The sequence below is a fragment of the Pundamilia nyererei genome, unplaced genomic scaffold, assembly GCF_000239375.1.
Source record: "Pundamilia nyererei isolate P.nyererei 1_Seehausen unplaced genomic scaffold, PunNye1.0 scaffold00041, whole genome shotgun sequence".
Lineage (NCBI taxonomy): Eukaryota > Metazoa > Chordata > Actinopteri > Cichliformes > Cichlidae > Pundamilia > Pundamilia nyererei.
The window spans coordinates 73216-88374 of record NW_005187442.1 but is presented as its reverse complement, the minus strand read 5'-3'; the positions used below and the strand labels follow the sequence as shown (position 1 = coordinate 88374).

Genomic DNA, 15159 nt, shown 5'->3' with positions numbered 1-15159 from the left:
TAATATTTCAGGACGAATATTTATACAAGCATTTTTTTTTCTTTTTTTCCTTTTTGGCTAAACCATGAAAACATTTACAAAAGCAAAGATAGAAAACAAAGCTCGTCAGTGCAACGCTCAATTTCCATGCCTAAACTGAGAACTTTGGCTTGATGCACACTGATGCAAGGCATTCTTTCAACTAGCATATGGGCTAATCACAAATAATCAAGTGTGTGTGTGTGTGTGTGTGTTTTGTTTTTTTAAAGTATACTGAAATCCCTAAGAGCATATGCAAAGGAAGGAAAAAACAACTCCAAGCATCCAGCATGCAAGAGGGGAAAAAGGCATTTAAAGAAAACATTCCTGACACTGGCAAGCAACTACAAGAAAAAAACAAAACAAAAACAACAACAACAACTCAGGAAAAAAACAACAACAAAAAAAACAACAACAACAACAACAACAACAACACAGGATGTGGCTATGTACAAGAGAAATAAGAAAATAATCACAGTTAGCAGCAAGCTAATCAGAGGAATCGGCACAAGCTTTAAGCACAGCCACCAAGCTGTTTCTTCATTCACAATCCTCTCACTTAACATGGCAAAAATCCAAAATCAAGAGGTGCGATGCTCATTTGACAAAAACAACAAAACAGTCAAAACAGTCCAACATTTACCCCTATTCACTCTCTCGGATTCTCAAGTTTTTAAACACGCCCAATATTCTCCCCGTTTCTTCTTTCGGTTTTCCACCCCCCTTTTAAACCCCCCTCCCTGGTTGAAGTTGGAAAACATGAATTGCGAGCTTTTAGAGGGTAAATTAGATGCTAGAGTACCTTTAAGTACTTTCTACAAAGTTACCACTGAAGTAACTGTGGGTTTCATGCACTGAATATCTGTTTAACTTACAGTGGACCCCCCCCACCCCCCAAAAAAAGACCCAGGCCCTCCTGTTATCACCATCTACTGTATTCACCAACATTAAAGGCTCTTCAGTCCAGCTGCAATACGATGGTTCTCACGGCGATACAGTTCTCTCTCTCTTATAAACTAATAAACACTCACCCCTCCTTCTCTTTAAGTCATATAGGACATTAAAGGCACTTCACTGCTTTCACTGTCTACATCAAGAAATGTACTTACTATTAAAAAAACAACAACAACCCAAAACTTCCCCATTCTCGTTTTTAACAAATATTCTACCATCATTAATTTTTGATCCTTTCAATTACTCCACAGAATAGAACAGCCAGCTCCACGTTGGCAACCCGTGCATGGACAATTTGACACCGGTTAAGATCAGGAAGTTTGGGAGATTAATGGCTGGGAAATGAGCTCGATACATGATTTATTGCACTGAGCTGCCCCGCTGGCAGTTGGTGTTTTAACATCTTGAATATTAGGATGGAAAGGTAGGATTCAGCAGGAGAAAACACACAGCACTCCTAAATGTTACTGGAGACACCCATCAATAAATAAGCCTGTTTTTTTGTTTTATCCACGACATTGGATGATTTGGTTCTGCTTTTATCCCCCTTTTAAATAAAAAAAAAAAGAAAAAAGAATCCCCGCCTCTTTTACATCATCTATGAACAAATATACATAATACAGCTGCACAGAGGGGAGGAAACCACAATTTAACAGGGCAAAAGCAAAACTGAATCATCAAAGTCGTCGTGTTAAAGAGCAGTTGTGATCTCAAACAGTGTTTCCAAATCAACGTGACCTCTGTAGCTGTACGACTCCTGAGCCGCTTTGTATACATGGCTAATTCTTTTAACTCTTATGTGGCCTATTTAACTGACGAAGGTATGAGAAGGAAGGCTGTAAATAACACAACCCCCCTTCCTTTCAGATTCACTGGGAAATGGTCTTTGCAGAAATGAGTAACTGCATGATGGAGGTGGGAGCAGCTACCGGATGATGTAATCCATATGCTCAAGGCCTGAATGCCTCGTCACTGAGGATCTGTTTGGCTGTTGATTTATCACACATACGGGCATGCGTGGGTTCCTCTATAGTGACTACAACAGCAGCACTAAGGGACGCTAGAATCACAAGTGCCACAAAGATGATTGATTACAAAATTAACCTGCTTGAAAACACTGTTTGAGACCACGTGGATGAGTGTGTGCTGATCAGGGAGCTTTCTCTGAAAGGGTCTAGTTGGCGAGGATAGGTCAAGTGCGAGCTTTTCAAAGGGTGTGGTAGTTGCGGTCCTTGGACTTGCAGAATTTGTAGAGGAAGAAGATGACGGCTTGCAGCCCCAGGACCAGCACTATCCCACCGATGAAGCTTGCGGCATCAAAGGTCGAGTTCTTGTGAGGGGCGGTTGTCGGGCTGACTGTTGTGACAGTTACAGCTGAGATGAAAGTTCAGAAATCGGTTACTGATGTTTCTGTACATTACAAGACAGACGTAAAAATCGTATAGTTTCTGAGACTTACTTGAAGAAGTACTCGAGGAGTTTGAGTGTGTCGTTGGTGGATTGGGAGTAGTAGTAGGAGTAGTAGTACTGGTTCCATTCTCTGTAGTAGAATCACAGTAATTACCCATCTATTAGCCTCAAAACAAGCAGGTTATATCACAAGTTTCAGTTTGTAATCCTTAAGATTTAAATTTCTGGTTGATCTGGTCACTGGTCCTGATTTAACACTATAGCTACACTTTGATTAGCTAGAGTGTAAACACTGGATAAGCAGCTTTTCTTTCCTAGAAGATGGCAAAAAGAGACGAGAAGGGGCAAGGAAATAGCATGTATTTCAAAATCCCATGGATCTGATGGGGTGTTTGGTTAGTGCACTGAGAGATGTAATATAATATAATATAATATGATATAAATAAAATAATTATAAGATGTGGTAAAGAAAATGCTAAAGAAATAATAAATGATACCAGCAATCACCAGCTGGCATTAAAGACAAACTGACTTTAGCTTTCAGTTTGTGCCTGCACTGTAGGAATGACCTTGTTGTTTTTGTATCAGTCATAGGCTTGAACTGAGCAATTCATGCGTCAGCTGACACAGTTTAAATGTTGACTCCGCCTATTCAGCACACACCAACAACGTTAATAGTTTGGATGCACTGAAATCTGATTTCATGCTTCATATGATGAAAGTTCTTTTCCAAACAACAACAACAGAAGCAGAGGGCAGTGAAGTTGGCTAGGAATTGGAGGTATGGTGCCTGTAATTTAAGCAGACCTGAAAATAGACTGATCCACACACCGAGCAGCTCCCGCAACAGGAATTTATCTGCTCTGTATGATGTTTTCCTCAAGCATCTTGAGTCTTAAAGAGGATTTAAAAATTCAATTCTGTGTTTGTTTTTTTTCTCTAGAAATCTGATCAATAGCCTTGTGTTCAGAATCAACCATGCTACTGCACAACAGGATGTGCTTGTCTGTTTGATTGTACCCTGTAACTCTGATCTAACTTTTCACCTAAGGCTTCATTCACACAGGCCAAGAGACCGCAAGTGTTTGCAGACAAGTCAGCATTATCAATACAAACTATAGGAAAGGCCAACCCAATCAATAGGTTTTGAGTCCAGCGCTCTCTTCACGATGGATCTGAAAATGTGACATCAAGGGTCTACGTGCCACAGATTGGCTAGTTATTTGTGTCACTTGATGAATCATGAGAGAGTCTCCTTTACAAAAATCACAACTGCCATTTTTGAAAACCGGCAACAAAGAAAATGGAAAATTAAAAATTAAAAAATTTACACAACAATTCCCAAGTCTGACAAAAAGCCAGTTTGTACTTCATCGTAATGGGTAAGGAGTCGAGTTGATCCGCGTAGGTATTAATGGAAAGCGGTTGTTAGTTGTCGCAATAAAAGCCACTAGTTGGAAAACACAGCAGCATTAGATATCAAAAGCAGTGTCTGATTCCATGAAACTCTTAAGTATTACAACTTTAAGAGATCACATTTTTATTAATGAGACCACTTCAACATTAGCACAGACTAGGGCTGGGCCATATCATACCGTTCACGGTAATACTGGTATAATTTTGGGCAACGATAGAAAAATGAAATATCGCGATAGAATATGGGTAAAACGCACATGCGCAGTACCTTTGTTTTCATACGCACACGTCGGAAAAAGCAAAAAGTTGAATGAAACGGATGAACCAGAATTGGTTTGTAAAACTGCTGCAACCTCAGTGGTGTGGAATTGGTTTGGCTTTCGTCCGTCAGACACACAACAAAGCACTATTTTTGGTAGAGCATGCTAGCGGGCCGTCGTTATTACCATGTTTTTTGGAAAATACGGCACACTTAAAATCAATCCTTTGATTTTTCTGAAAATCAACAGTGCCCCTTATAATCCAATGGGCCTTATGTATGAATTCTGGCTGTGTTTACTGACCTCGAAACGATTTTGTGTGCTACACGGCGCTCGAAAATCTGTCAAATGTTTTAGTACGACTTTGCTAAGCTACGAACCCGCACCGCTTGATGGATTGTCGGAGCATTACGGCTATCGTAGTCAGGAGCCTGGCGGAGTGATAGGTACTGTGCTTCAACATAATATGTTGTGTGTGTGTGTGTATAACCTCTGTATAATTTGTGGATATTATACATGGTTATGCTGAGGATATGTCGGCCAATTTCCACTGGAAATGCCTTTTGGTTAAACTGTCAGCAAGGAATTTGCACTGTTACATTTTTATATAACTTTAATGCACATAAAACAGCTGCTTGTTTAAGTGAAAATACATTGATGGGGGGTTTTTTTTGCACTAATAAAGTTGTGGAGTTGTAAAGTATTTTGTCTAGTGTGAGTTATATCGTTATCGCAAATTTTCAAATGTATATCGTGATAAATATTTTTGGTCATATCGCCCTGCTCTAGCACAGACAACAGGAGGGAAAAGCTGAGGATTTCAGGGAATGGTTACCTGTGGTGTTGCTGTTAGAGGTGGTGGGAACAACAGTAGTATGGGGGGTTGTAGGATTGGGCGTACTCACAGAGCCTGAAAATGGACAGGGAACCAGCACCAAAAGAGGAGGTAAAGAGGAAAGCAAGATAAACCACTTAAACAACAAAGACATGTCAAAACAGTCTACAACAGCATTTTTTTAATGTTACAAACACAAACAAATAGGAAAAACAGGAAAAGACTCAGACACTCAGACTGACCATTAATCAACACCTTAGTTAGTGAGACAAACAGAATCTCTTAGAGCCCAAAACATCATGTTAAAAAAAACACGTAAAATGTTAATTTACACTCTGGTGTGTAGAATAACAGTTTACTTTTAAACCTACCAGAGCAGCTGGCGTTGATGCAGGAGGAGTCGTTTCCTTTTAGAGTCCCATTGTAACAGCCAAAAATTGCTGAAAGACAGAAAAGCATGATATTTTAAATGACTGGTTTATGATTTATATTAATTACATTTGCACAAGCAGTTAAACTAGTGTCAGCAACGGTTAATTGCTGAAGTTACACTCATACAGATTAAAGAAAGCAGCCACAAGCAATAAAAACACACTCTGTGTACTCTAAAATAATATTCGATCTAAAAGAAAAGAAGCATATGTGCTAAGATGATGCTTCAAATGACGATCTCATTTATACAAACAGCGATTTGATCTGCAGTGAAGCAGTTCTAATTCCTTATCTCCCCCAGAGCGGTTGCTCACACAGCCCCACATCCTGCAGCCATGGTGTCTTTTTATGTTCTGCTCCGCCATCATTACACTTCCGTTTCATTTACTTTAAAGCTGAGCATGTCTCACACTAGTTTGTTTTATTTTTACTTATTTATTTCAGATAATTGGATACCTTCTCAGGGATCACAGAAGTATTCAGATTCTTTAGTTAACTATGCGTAAAAACCCAGCTATCCAAAATAAAGCAAAACAGATATGTAAAGAAAAATCTTTATCACCTGTTGTCTCCAAGTATTTCACCACCACTTATTTAAACTGAAGGTCATGAGGGCTTGAGCCTATCCCAGCTGTCACAGGATGACAGGCAGGGTACCTATTATAGTGCCAACACAGAGAGACCGATGACCATTCACACTCAGGGCAATTTGAAATCACCTCTTAACCCAATAAGTATCTTGAAACAGTGAAAGGACGCCGAGTTATCTGGAGGAAACCCACACAGGCACAGTTTATAATCTAAATATGGTGGAATGCCCGATATTTCAACAGGAAACAGTTAAAATGTTTTTGTTATTTATCCTATAACTGTGTAATACATTCATACCACATGGATCGGGAATTCTCTTTCATCACTGTTGGTGCGGGCTGAATTCCTCCACCTGCCCACGAGCTTGTGAACCCAGCATCCAAATAACTGTGGAAGCTGAGGGGGAGGGTAATCTGCAGGGGGGCTGCACCACTTAATAGACAGGCAGTGGAGCACCTTCTCTAACATGGCAGCCTTGGTTTTTTTTCTTTTTTTTAATTTATTGTGGTTCTTTATTTAATTTCACTTTGTTTCCTACTTCATTCTTTGTGTAATTTTTGCTTCGTGAAACCATTTTGCATTCTCATATCATACAGTTCATTTTCCAACTTGTAGTTTTCACTTAATGTTTTGGTTGCAGTAACTTGGGAATTTGCCACTTTTTGGGATAAACAAACCCCACAAATAGAAATAAAGAAAGGCAAATTAATTATAAGAAGCAATTTCATCTTTGGCTTGTTGAGGTTTAATCTCTTGCGTATGCGTTTTAAGTCACCTTTAAGTAACCTGTAACTAAAGTGGACTTCAGCCCCAAAAACTTCCAGACATTTCTTGCAGAGCTGCATGCAAGTACCTGAATACTCGACTCAATCGGATCAGACATACAGTCAAAGTCCATGTAATGTCTGATTGTGCCCGTGGAAGACTACAGATGGTAATCGCCATCAGAATTCACAGCTAGTGAGTGGATATCATGTTTTTTTCCTCCTACTTGCTCTACTCGGACAGCATCTCTCGCCTTAACCAGTCGAAGCCTTTCCATTAGTGAGAATATGTATGAGGTGGATTATTTCCTTTTGTGTGCAATTCCCCGCCTTAATTCTTCAAACATTGTTGGAGGGTAATTTGTGAAAACAGTTTAAGGCTGTCAAAAACGTGGAGACACAAGTTTCCCCCTCAAATATAAAGTAGAGTCATTGAGTTATTTTCCCTCATTGTTTTCAGCTAAGGTGACTTCACCTCTGTTTTCCAGCCTGTTGGCTTTGGTCATCTAGTTGTATGACATTTTAGCAAATAATCTCATTACTTATTAACCACGACAGAAGGGGACTTTGCCCTTCCATGAAGTCTTTCCAGACCCAAATACTGACAAGAAGTTAAGCTGCAGGATTCACTGCTTTACAGACTTCATTAACAGGAGCAAATTGAAATTCCACAAATTCAGTCAATTTGTGAGAGTTTCTCCACTGCTCAGCCTGTGTCACAGTGACGTGACAATGAGTCACATCTGTCAGCAGCACCGTGTGACTATACATTCTGTCCACACCCAGCTTCACAGTGCAAGTTTCACTGCTGCTGTTCAGCATGAACCACGTTTTACTAAAAGCTTTTGAAACGATTCTGCAAGGATCAATTGGCAAAAATTATTAATTGATGGTGTCCAATTAAACTCCTGAAGTGTATGATGTGTTCCAGCTGAATGATTGGTCTACTTGAAGGCTATTTTTTGGCAGGAATGTTAAAATGCTGGCTGTTGCATCTCAAATGTAAGAAATGCAATGTTTTTCATTCTGAAACATGACCGTAAATAAAAAATTCATGTCCTTGAGGAAAAATAGCGAAGTGAATCAGCTTGCTTTTACTAACAACACTGCTCTCTTTATTCTATGCTCCATGTGCTACTGAATGTTCCTTTTTTGTTTACTATAAATACAGTTCAAGCCAGTAGGCTGCTATTTATTTATGTATTCAATATTCTAGCTCTATTATTGAACAATGACATACTAAATCATAAATGGTCCACTGCATAATGGTCACATGTGGTAAAAGATTTAAATTACACCTATTAATAATGTTCATAAGGTTAATTTATACTTAAAAGGCTCTGTTACTATTAAGAAAAAATAAGCTATATCAAAAGCTGAAGGTAAAAACGCAAGTTAAGCATACCAACAATATAAAAAACAGACTAAATAAATAAGTACTTATTTGAGTCTGGCTCTTGATAGCAAAGGTTGCTGACCCCTGAGCCAAGCAGGGCTTTCATTTATTAGGAAATCTTACAGGACATAAAAACAGTTACTGAGTAACAGCAGGCACGCACTTTGCTGTCACTTGTCTACAGGACATTGATTCCTAACACAGTCTTTAAAGGAAATATCTTTTCACCGTCAGGACTCTGTTACAATAAGCTGCAGTAACATCTGGTGATGGGATAAGCCATCAATTACCCTTGAGCTCGTCTTTTTGTGAAATCGCTCTCGCATTGGTTTATGAGCATATGGAGACATTACCATCCTGAATACAGGAACATCATAAAAGGGGACGGTTTCCATTCACTGCGCTGCACCTGGTGCTGTAAAACGTCATCATACACCACCTTTTCTTGTTACACTATAATCCAGAGCAGCCAAGCCCAATGACCCTCACCAGGTGGCTGCCCATAAATTAAAGACAAATCAACTTTTAACAGCAGGCGAGTCTGAAGCGGTTTACTGAAAGCATCTTTGTCTGAACAAAGTCAAAAATGACTCAGTAGCTGTATTTTCCACTCCACAAAGGGCTTATTTTGTGGTCTTGTGTATCAAGTTGTGCATTTTGCGCCTTGGACACAAGCGACTACCAAGCAGCTACTGAATTATAATAACTGGTTTGACAAGCTCATGATGCAATGTTTCAGCATAGCGTGTGTCACTGTGCTGCTCAAATGATTGTTGGCGTATTTGGTAGTTCTTCTGTTAAGTCGTCACTTGTGCCACAACACACAAATGTGCAGCTCTTCCCTGTTTTTACGCACATCCTGCAATCTTAGGCTGGAAACTTAAATGACTCATTACCTTACCAACTGTGATTTTCAAGAAGCCCACGAGCAAGTAAATTCGAAATTATTTGCCCGCCTTGTATTTCACACCTTGTGTGTGACCAGACCCTGCAGGCAACGTATGCTGAACCACGAAGGAAGAGCATTTTTCCCCTCTCCTTCCTTTCACTCTCAAATAGGTCAGAGAGATGTTATCTCACAGCCAGCTGTAAAAGGTAGGACACGCTCTCAGCCTTTTTCCAAAATGGTGCCATTATCATCACCACCCGGTAACGTCCACAAATTGATGTCAGTGAAAGTAAGTCGCACAGGGCCTCAAGCATACCACAGAAAATAGCCTCATCTCAACCTGCACTTAAAAGGCACTACAGAGCGTGCGTCCACACGTGTAAACTTTCAAGCTTTTAAATACCACGCATCAGGGAAATGACGCTGAAGACCTGTTTATACAAAATCCCTAAACCAAAGATAAATCTAGTTATGACAGTGTAGGAGGCGGTTACTCGCTACATCAGTGTGGTTATGCTGCATTTCACAAAAGCCGACTTGGACGTGTCCAGAGCTGACCTTTCCGGTTTTTGCTTAGTTCACTTCGAAGAGCTGATTCATTCACGACTGTGTGAGAGGTTTAGCTGTAGGCTTACACCAGGACTTTATAATGCAGCAGGCTTGAGAGCTGTTACAAAAGGCCAAGTAGACAAAACATGACTCAAGAGTTCTTATCTTATTTGGATAGAGTGGGGGAGAAAAAAACAACTGCTATCACAAATATTTGTGAAATAAAACTAAAAATTACTAGAAACCTAACAAGGCTATCTTAATATATTTTCTGAAGATTCTGGGCTTTTGGCGTCTGTGACTTGTGAGTTTTCCTCTCCATCCATGCGTAAATTGTAAACCCTGGCATATGTCTCCTTTGGGAAACCTACCAATCCAGTCCTCTGAAAAGAGGCACCTAACCGCCATCTCACCTCTCCTGTTTAACCACCCAACAAATCTTCAGGCAGTGTGCATCATCGTTTCCCTTTCAGAGACAAAGCAGGAGGAGGGTGTGGGATCAACTAATCTGAATACAGCTTCTCATCAGTAACGCTGTCAAACAGGTCAGCTCCCATGAGAGGTAAAGCGCAGGCACCTGTCTTATTAAATTTAACTGTTGCCATTTCGCTTCAGTGGCCCAACTTGTGATACAGTTGAGATTACAAAGAGTTCTTTAACCGAGCCTAAAGGCAGAAGATTTCCAGGCTGAGATCACCAGATACTTTTGTCTCAAACTTGAGGCTTAAATTATAATGAAGAGAGCTTATCTTTTATCCAATCTCCACACTCTTTCCTGCACTTCTGCCATTATCCGCTCCTTCCTTCAGTTCCTCTGCACAAGGATATTGCAGGCTTCCTGCCACACATCCCCTCACTTCCTCTCCCGATCATCATCTTCACAAATCACCAGAGACCTGTGCTGTGTCTCCTTCCATAGACACTGCACAAATATATAACAAGGTTCTCAAGGGTGATACAGTTAATATCCCCCTGGTGGGCCTCCACCACTCATGAGGATTAAAGAAGTAGCGTGCTTTAACCCAAAAATGACAGAAGTTTAATTGTATAATTTAACTCCTATCTGCTGACTCAATTTGTGCAACAGACCTTTTATTTTTAGAAAACAAGATCACAATACCTTGATCTCTGCTTTGCCCATAAAACCTGTAACCTTATTTCCTGGTAAGAGTGTGAAAAAAAACAACAACTAAAAACAAAACACACCAAACCACAGGGGGAGGATGTAGTGAGTGAAAAGCCGTTACTTAGCCAGGAAATTATTTGTCATGTAGTTTTAGTCATGGCAGACCCTTGTAACTGAATAACGCATATTTCACATCACAGCCAGCACACTTCCAAATTAGGGCAGCATATTTCCTAACTGCTGTGCAAAAGAGTATAAATCAGGGACACGTCAGAGCAGGTTTGACTTTATGACAAGAGAAAAAAAGCAGCACAGAAATGAAGGGAATCGAAACCCCAACCAGAACTGAAAATAAACCTAAATGCCCCAAGGGAGAAAAAAAAAAAGCCCCTTATTAATCCCCCACAATCAATTTAATATAACAGTAGCAGAGCATTGCTCCAAACTTGGCTTGCATCCATAATTTACTTCCCAAAACCAGCCTGTTCAGATCCACTGGCACCAGCTGGTGATACCACATTAAGCTGCTGCTTGGGCTTTAGGGAAACAGGGATGAGATCATTGCTTTCTATACTGGGAATTATGCAACCAATAAACCCCAAGGCTTCTGGACATACAAACCTTTACTCTCATGCTTCAAAAATACAAGACAGGTACTCACATGAGCAATTACCCCAGTGGCATTCAGCGACTTCCACACATTTATCACATGAAGTTAGCTCGGAACATCCATCTGCAAAGAAATCAGATTTTAGTTATGGTTATTTGTCATTTAAAGTAACTTCCAATAGTTTCCCTGTAGATCACCAGAAGGTGGCCAATTTACACATTTAAATCCTTTAAGCACAGATCATCAAAGCAAGCTGGTAAAAAGATCTTAAAATGTGGCTAAACTAACCCGTTTATATTTCATAACAACCCAGTCAGATGGATATGACAGTTTGGCTTAAAGCGAGTGTCACAATTCCTCTCAGAGGTCGCACCATGACACAAATAATCCCACTATAACGAGCTCAAAAACAAACGCTAGCTAGTCCTTGAGTCCTGAGTGGCCAGCGTGGACATAAAGATGACAAGCTGGTAGAAGGAAATAAGGTGGGTGGTATTTTATTTTTACGTAAAGCGGGACATTTTTTTAAACTAATAGGAGGTGACCGAAAATGGAGCCAAACGGGCAGGGAGATATATCTGTTTCCCGGGGGTGGATATCCGGCTAAAGAGCGGGGTTGTAGCTAGCTACTAGCTCGGCGACGAGAGGTCGCGAAAACTTACCTGAGTCTGCCGCGACCGCCGCGCCAATCAGAGCCAGAGCCACCGCGAAAAACACCACCTTCACGTACATGACTGCGGACAACTTATTGCTGAGCCTGCTTCAACAGGGGTGGAGAGGGGGTAAACGTATCTTGAGAGAAGCGTCGAGAACGAGACTCGGGAGATTTCACAGCTACCCCTCTGTGTTGCGTTTCGTGCCGCCGCTGTTCCTGCTGCTGCTCGCTAGCTTCAACACTTCCTACTTGACAGGTCATGTGGCAGCTCCTGGGGAGGGGTGAGAAAAATCAAGAAATGGGTCGGCAGTACGTCAACAACAGGGAAGGGAGGAGGGTGTCTTAAAGCGAGGAAGAGACTGCACTTCTGATTGGCTGAGACCCTGTTTAAAACACCTTATGAAAGTGCACCTGTGCCTCAAAACACGGTTAAAATAACCTCACACTGAAGCCGGGGAGGGCCTAGCTAATCTTTTACATCCACTATCCCTGCTCTGCATATGTCCAAATTATCTCAGCCCTGCCTCTTTTTGTCTCCAAAGCGCTCAACCTGAACCGTCCCTTTTATTTACTCGTTTCTAATCTTGTCCATCCTAGCCCCTCCCAATTAAAATTGTAACATATTTAACTCTGCCAATGAAGGAAAGCTTACATGTGAGTAATATTATATTGAGTTTGTTGACAGATTTAGGACAAGCCTGAACTTTTTATCCCGACAGGGTGTTGACCCTGTGGCTCTGTTTTGCTTTGTGGAGCTATTTTGTGGCTTGGTTTGGTTGCACTTGCCATGTCAGGGAGAAAGGGTCGCTGCAAATCAATGAATCGTTGTTCTGAGTCAAGCATTTCCATCCTGATGATGCGGGTCTCTACCAAGAATACAATGCCCATATTCATTGCGGATATGCTGACCAGATGTCAACAACCAAATGTGGGGTAAACATTGTCAGTGTGGTCAGACATTTTTATATATCTTACTTAAACACACGAAGTATGCAGGGCAAAGGTTTGGCAATGGGAGGTCAAGGTCAAGTTTATTTATATAGCACATTTCAAACAGCCGATGCTGCACAAAGTGCTTAACAATATAAAAATGGCATTAAAAAGCAACAATGTAATACAATAATAACTATATAAAACAATAATAGGACAATAAAAGAATTAAAACAATAACTAAAACTATTTAAAATACGACCAGAATGCTTGGGTCATGGTGTGTTAAAAGCCAGGGCATAAAAATGTGTCTTTAGTAGTGATTTAAATTGCTCAAGTGTTTGTGCAGATCTAATATTTAGGGGGAAACTATTCCAAAATCTGGGACCTGCCACAGAGAAGGCTCTATCACCATGAGATTTGAGGTAAGTCTGTGGGATGGACAGCATTAATTTTGAGCTAGACCTCATGGTTTTTCCTGGAGCATAAGCAGAGAGGAGCTCAGACAGGTAAGGAGGAGCTCGGGCATTAAGTGACTTAAAAACAAAAAGGAAAAGTTTAAATTGGATCCAGTAGGAGACAGGAAGCCAGTGTAAAGAAGCTAAAACTGGGGTTATATGCTCTCTCCGTTTGGTACCAGTTAGCAGGCGAGCAGCTGCATTTTGGACCATCTGAAGACGATGGATGGTGGCCTGGTCTAGACCATAATACAATGAATTGTAGTAATCCAATCTGCAAGTAAGGAAAAGATGATTAACACGTTCAAAGACGTTAGCCGGGAGGTATGGCTTTACCTTGGCTAGCTGTCTTAACTGAAAGAAGCAGGACTGAACTACTGCACTCACCTGCTTATTCAATTTAAAAGGACCATCAATGTAGACACCGAGGTTTTTTACATGTGTTTTACAATAGGAGGAAAGGGGGCCCAGAGTGCTATCGATGTGATTAAAGTTGCCAAAAATGACAACTTCAGTTTTATTTTCATTTAGCTTTAAATAATTTAATGACAACCACTGTTTGACGTCATCAAGGCAGCGTAATAGGAGCTGAGGATGGTCTGACCCTGCTTTTAAAGGTAGATAAATCTGCAAATCATCAGCAAAACAGTGAAATGAGTCAAGATATACCATGTCATCAGTAGGTAATGCTGTATGAGGACCCCAAAAGCAAGCAGTGATTAAAATAAAGAACCTCTGTTGGAGGTGCAAATGGAACAATCCAAAAAACAGATAAAAACAAAGTTCACTGGAACAGAGAAAAAAGCCTGGGAAGATATCAAGAAACAGCAGTAACAACACTAACCACAGTATGACAAAACAAACTGAGGGTATAAACACTCAAGAGGTTATGAGGGCAGAGTGGAGACACTTTTGGAATTACAGAGGAGTGACCTAAATCCAATAACGAGACATGGAGATGTAAACTAAAGGACACAACTAGCAAAATAACACAGAAAGTAATGAAACAGGGATTCACTGAGGGAGACTAGACTATCCATGAGGAACAAAGGGGTAGTAGGGTAAAGTGAAAGCAGTACCATAACAGTAACTAGAACAAAAAGCTAAACTAAGTATCAAACTGAACATAGTTAAAGATCAAAATAACTTAAGACTCCAAAAAACAGAAAATGCTCAGTCAATGACCCAGGATCACTTCAATTTATGCCAAAAGTTAGGATTTACAAAAAGCATCTAATTAAAATTAATCAGAAAGAAATTAAATGAAATAAAGGAGGCCAATAGAATCTTAAAAAATGTTGCCATGTTAAAAGCTCAATATAATACAAAAAGGATCTCCAAAGGTAAAAATGCAGTGCTCGTGGTATGAGGAAGAAAAGCCATCCTCTGTCAGTCCTTGTAGAAAGTGATGAAGAGGATGGCTATTGAGAAGAATAGATAAACTGTACTTCTCATACTTTAATTGTATGCCATTTTCCCAACTTCCTTTAAGCATAAGTAAAAGCTCATTTGTTTTTATGCCATTACGCGATAACCTGTGAATTGCCTTTTACAACCCCAATAACTGTTGAAACTGTCAGCTTACTACTGCTGCTCTCTGTCCAGTAGACGTATTTGGGTTTTTAGTGAAGATCCCTCTCACAGTAAAAGTTTCTGTACACATCAATAAAAAAGCAAATTTCACAGGTTTTACTTGTATAGAAGATGAACTAAGAAGACGAATAAATATTACAATAAAAGCCCCATAACAAGTTTATCAACTTTACATCTGTCAAACGTGCACATAGCGGATGGTGTCTAATTCATCAAAAAGAATGAAACAGCTTATTGACTTAAAAATGCAGTTTAAAAAAAAAATCAAAATGC

General features: G+C 40.1%; 1 protein-coding gene across 2 annotated transcripts; it reads right to left on the bottom strand.

The window, feature by feature from the left end:
• Positions 1-752: 752 nt before the first annotated feature.
• On the bottom strand, positions 753-12270 carry cd164 (CD164 molecule, sialomucin). Of its 2 annotated transcripts, XM_005730985.2 has the most exons (6): positions 11913-12246; positions 11302-11373; positions 5265-5333; positions 4894-4968; positions 2432-2512; positions 753-2346 (listed from the first exon to the last, which is right to left on the bottom strand). In XM_005730985.2, the coding sequence occupies exons 1-6, from the start codon at positions 11980-11982 to the stop codon at positions 2180-2182; spliced, it is 534 nt and encodes a 177-aa protein (XP_005731042.1). In that variant the 5' UTR covers positions 11983-12246; the 3' UTR covers positions 753-2179. The 2 variants fall into 2 exon arrangements, with proteins under 2 accessions (XP_005731042.1, XP_005731043.1); XM_005730986.2 differs by lacking the exon at positions 4894-4968 and having other exon boundaries at positions 11913-12270.
• Between the last annotated feature and the right edge of the window lie 2889 nt (positions 12271-15159).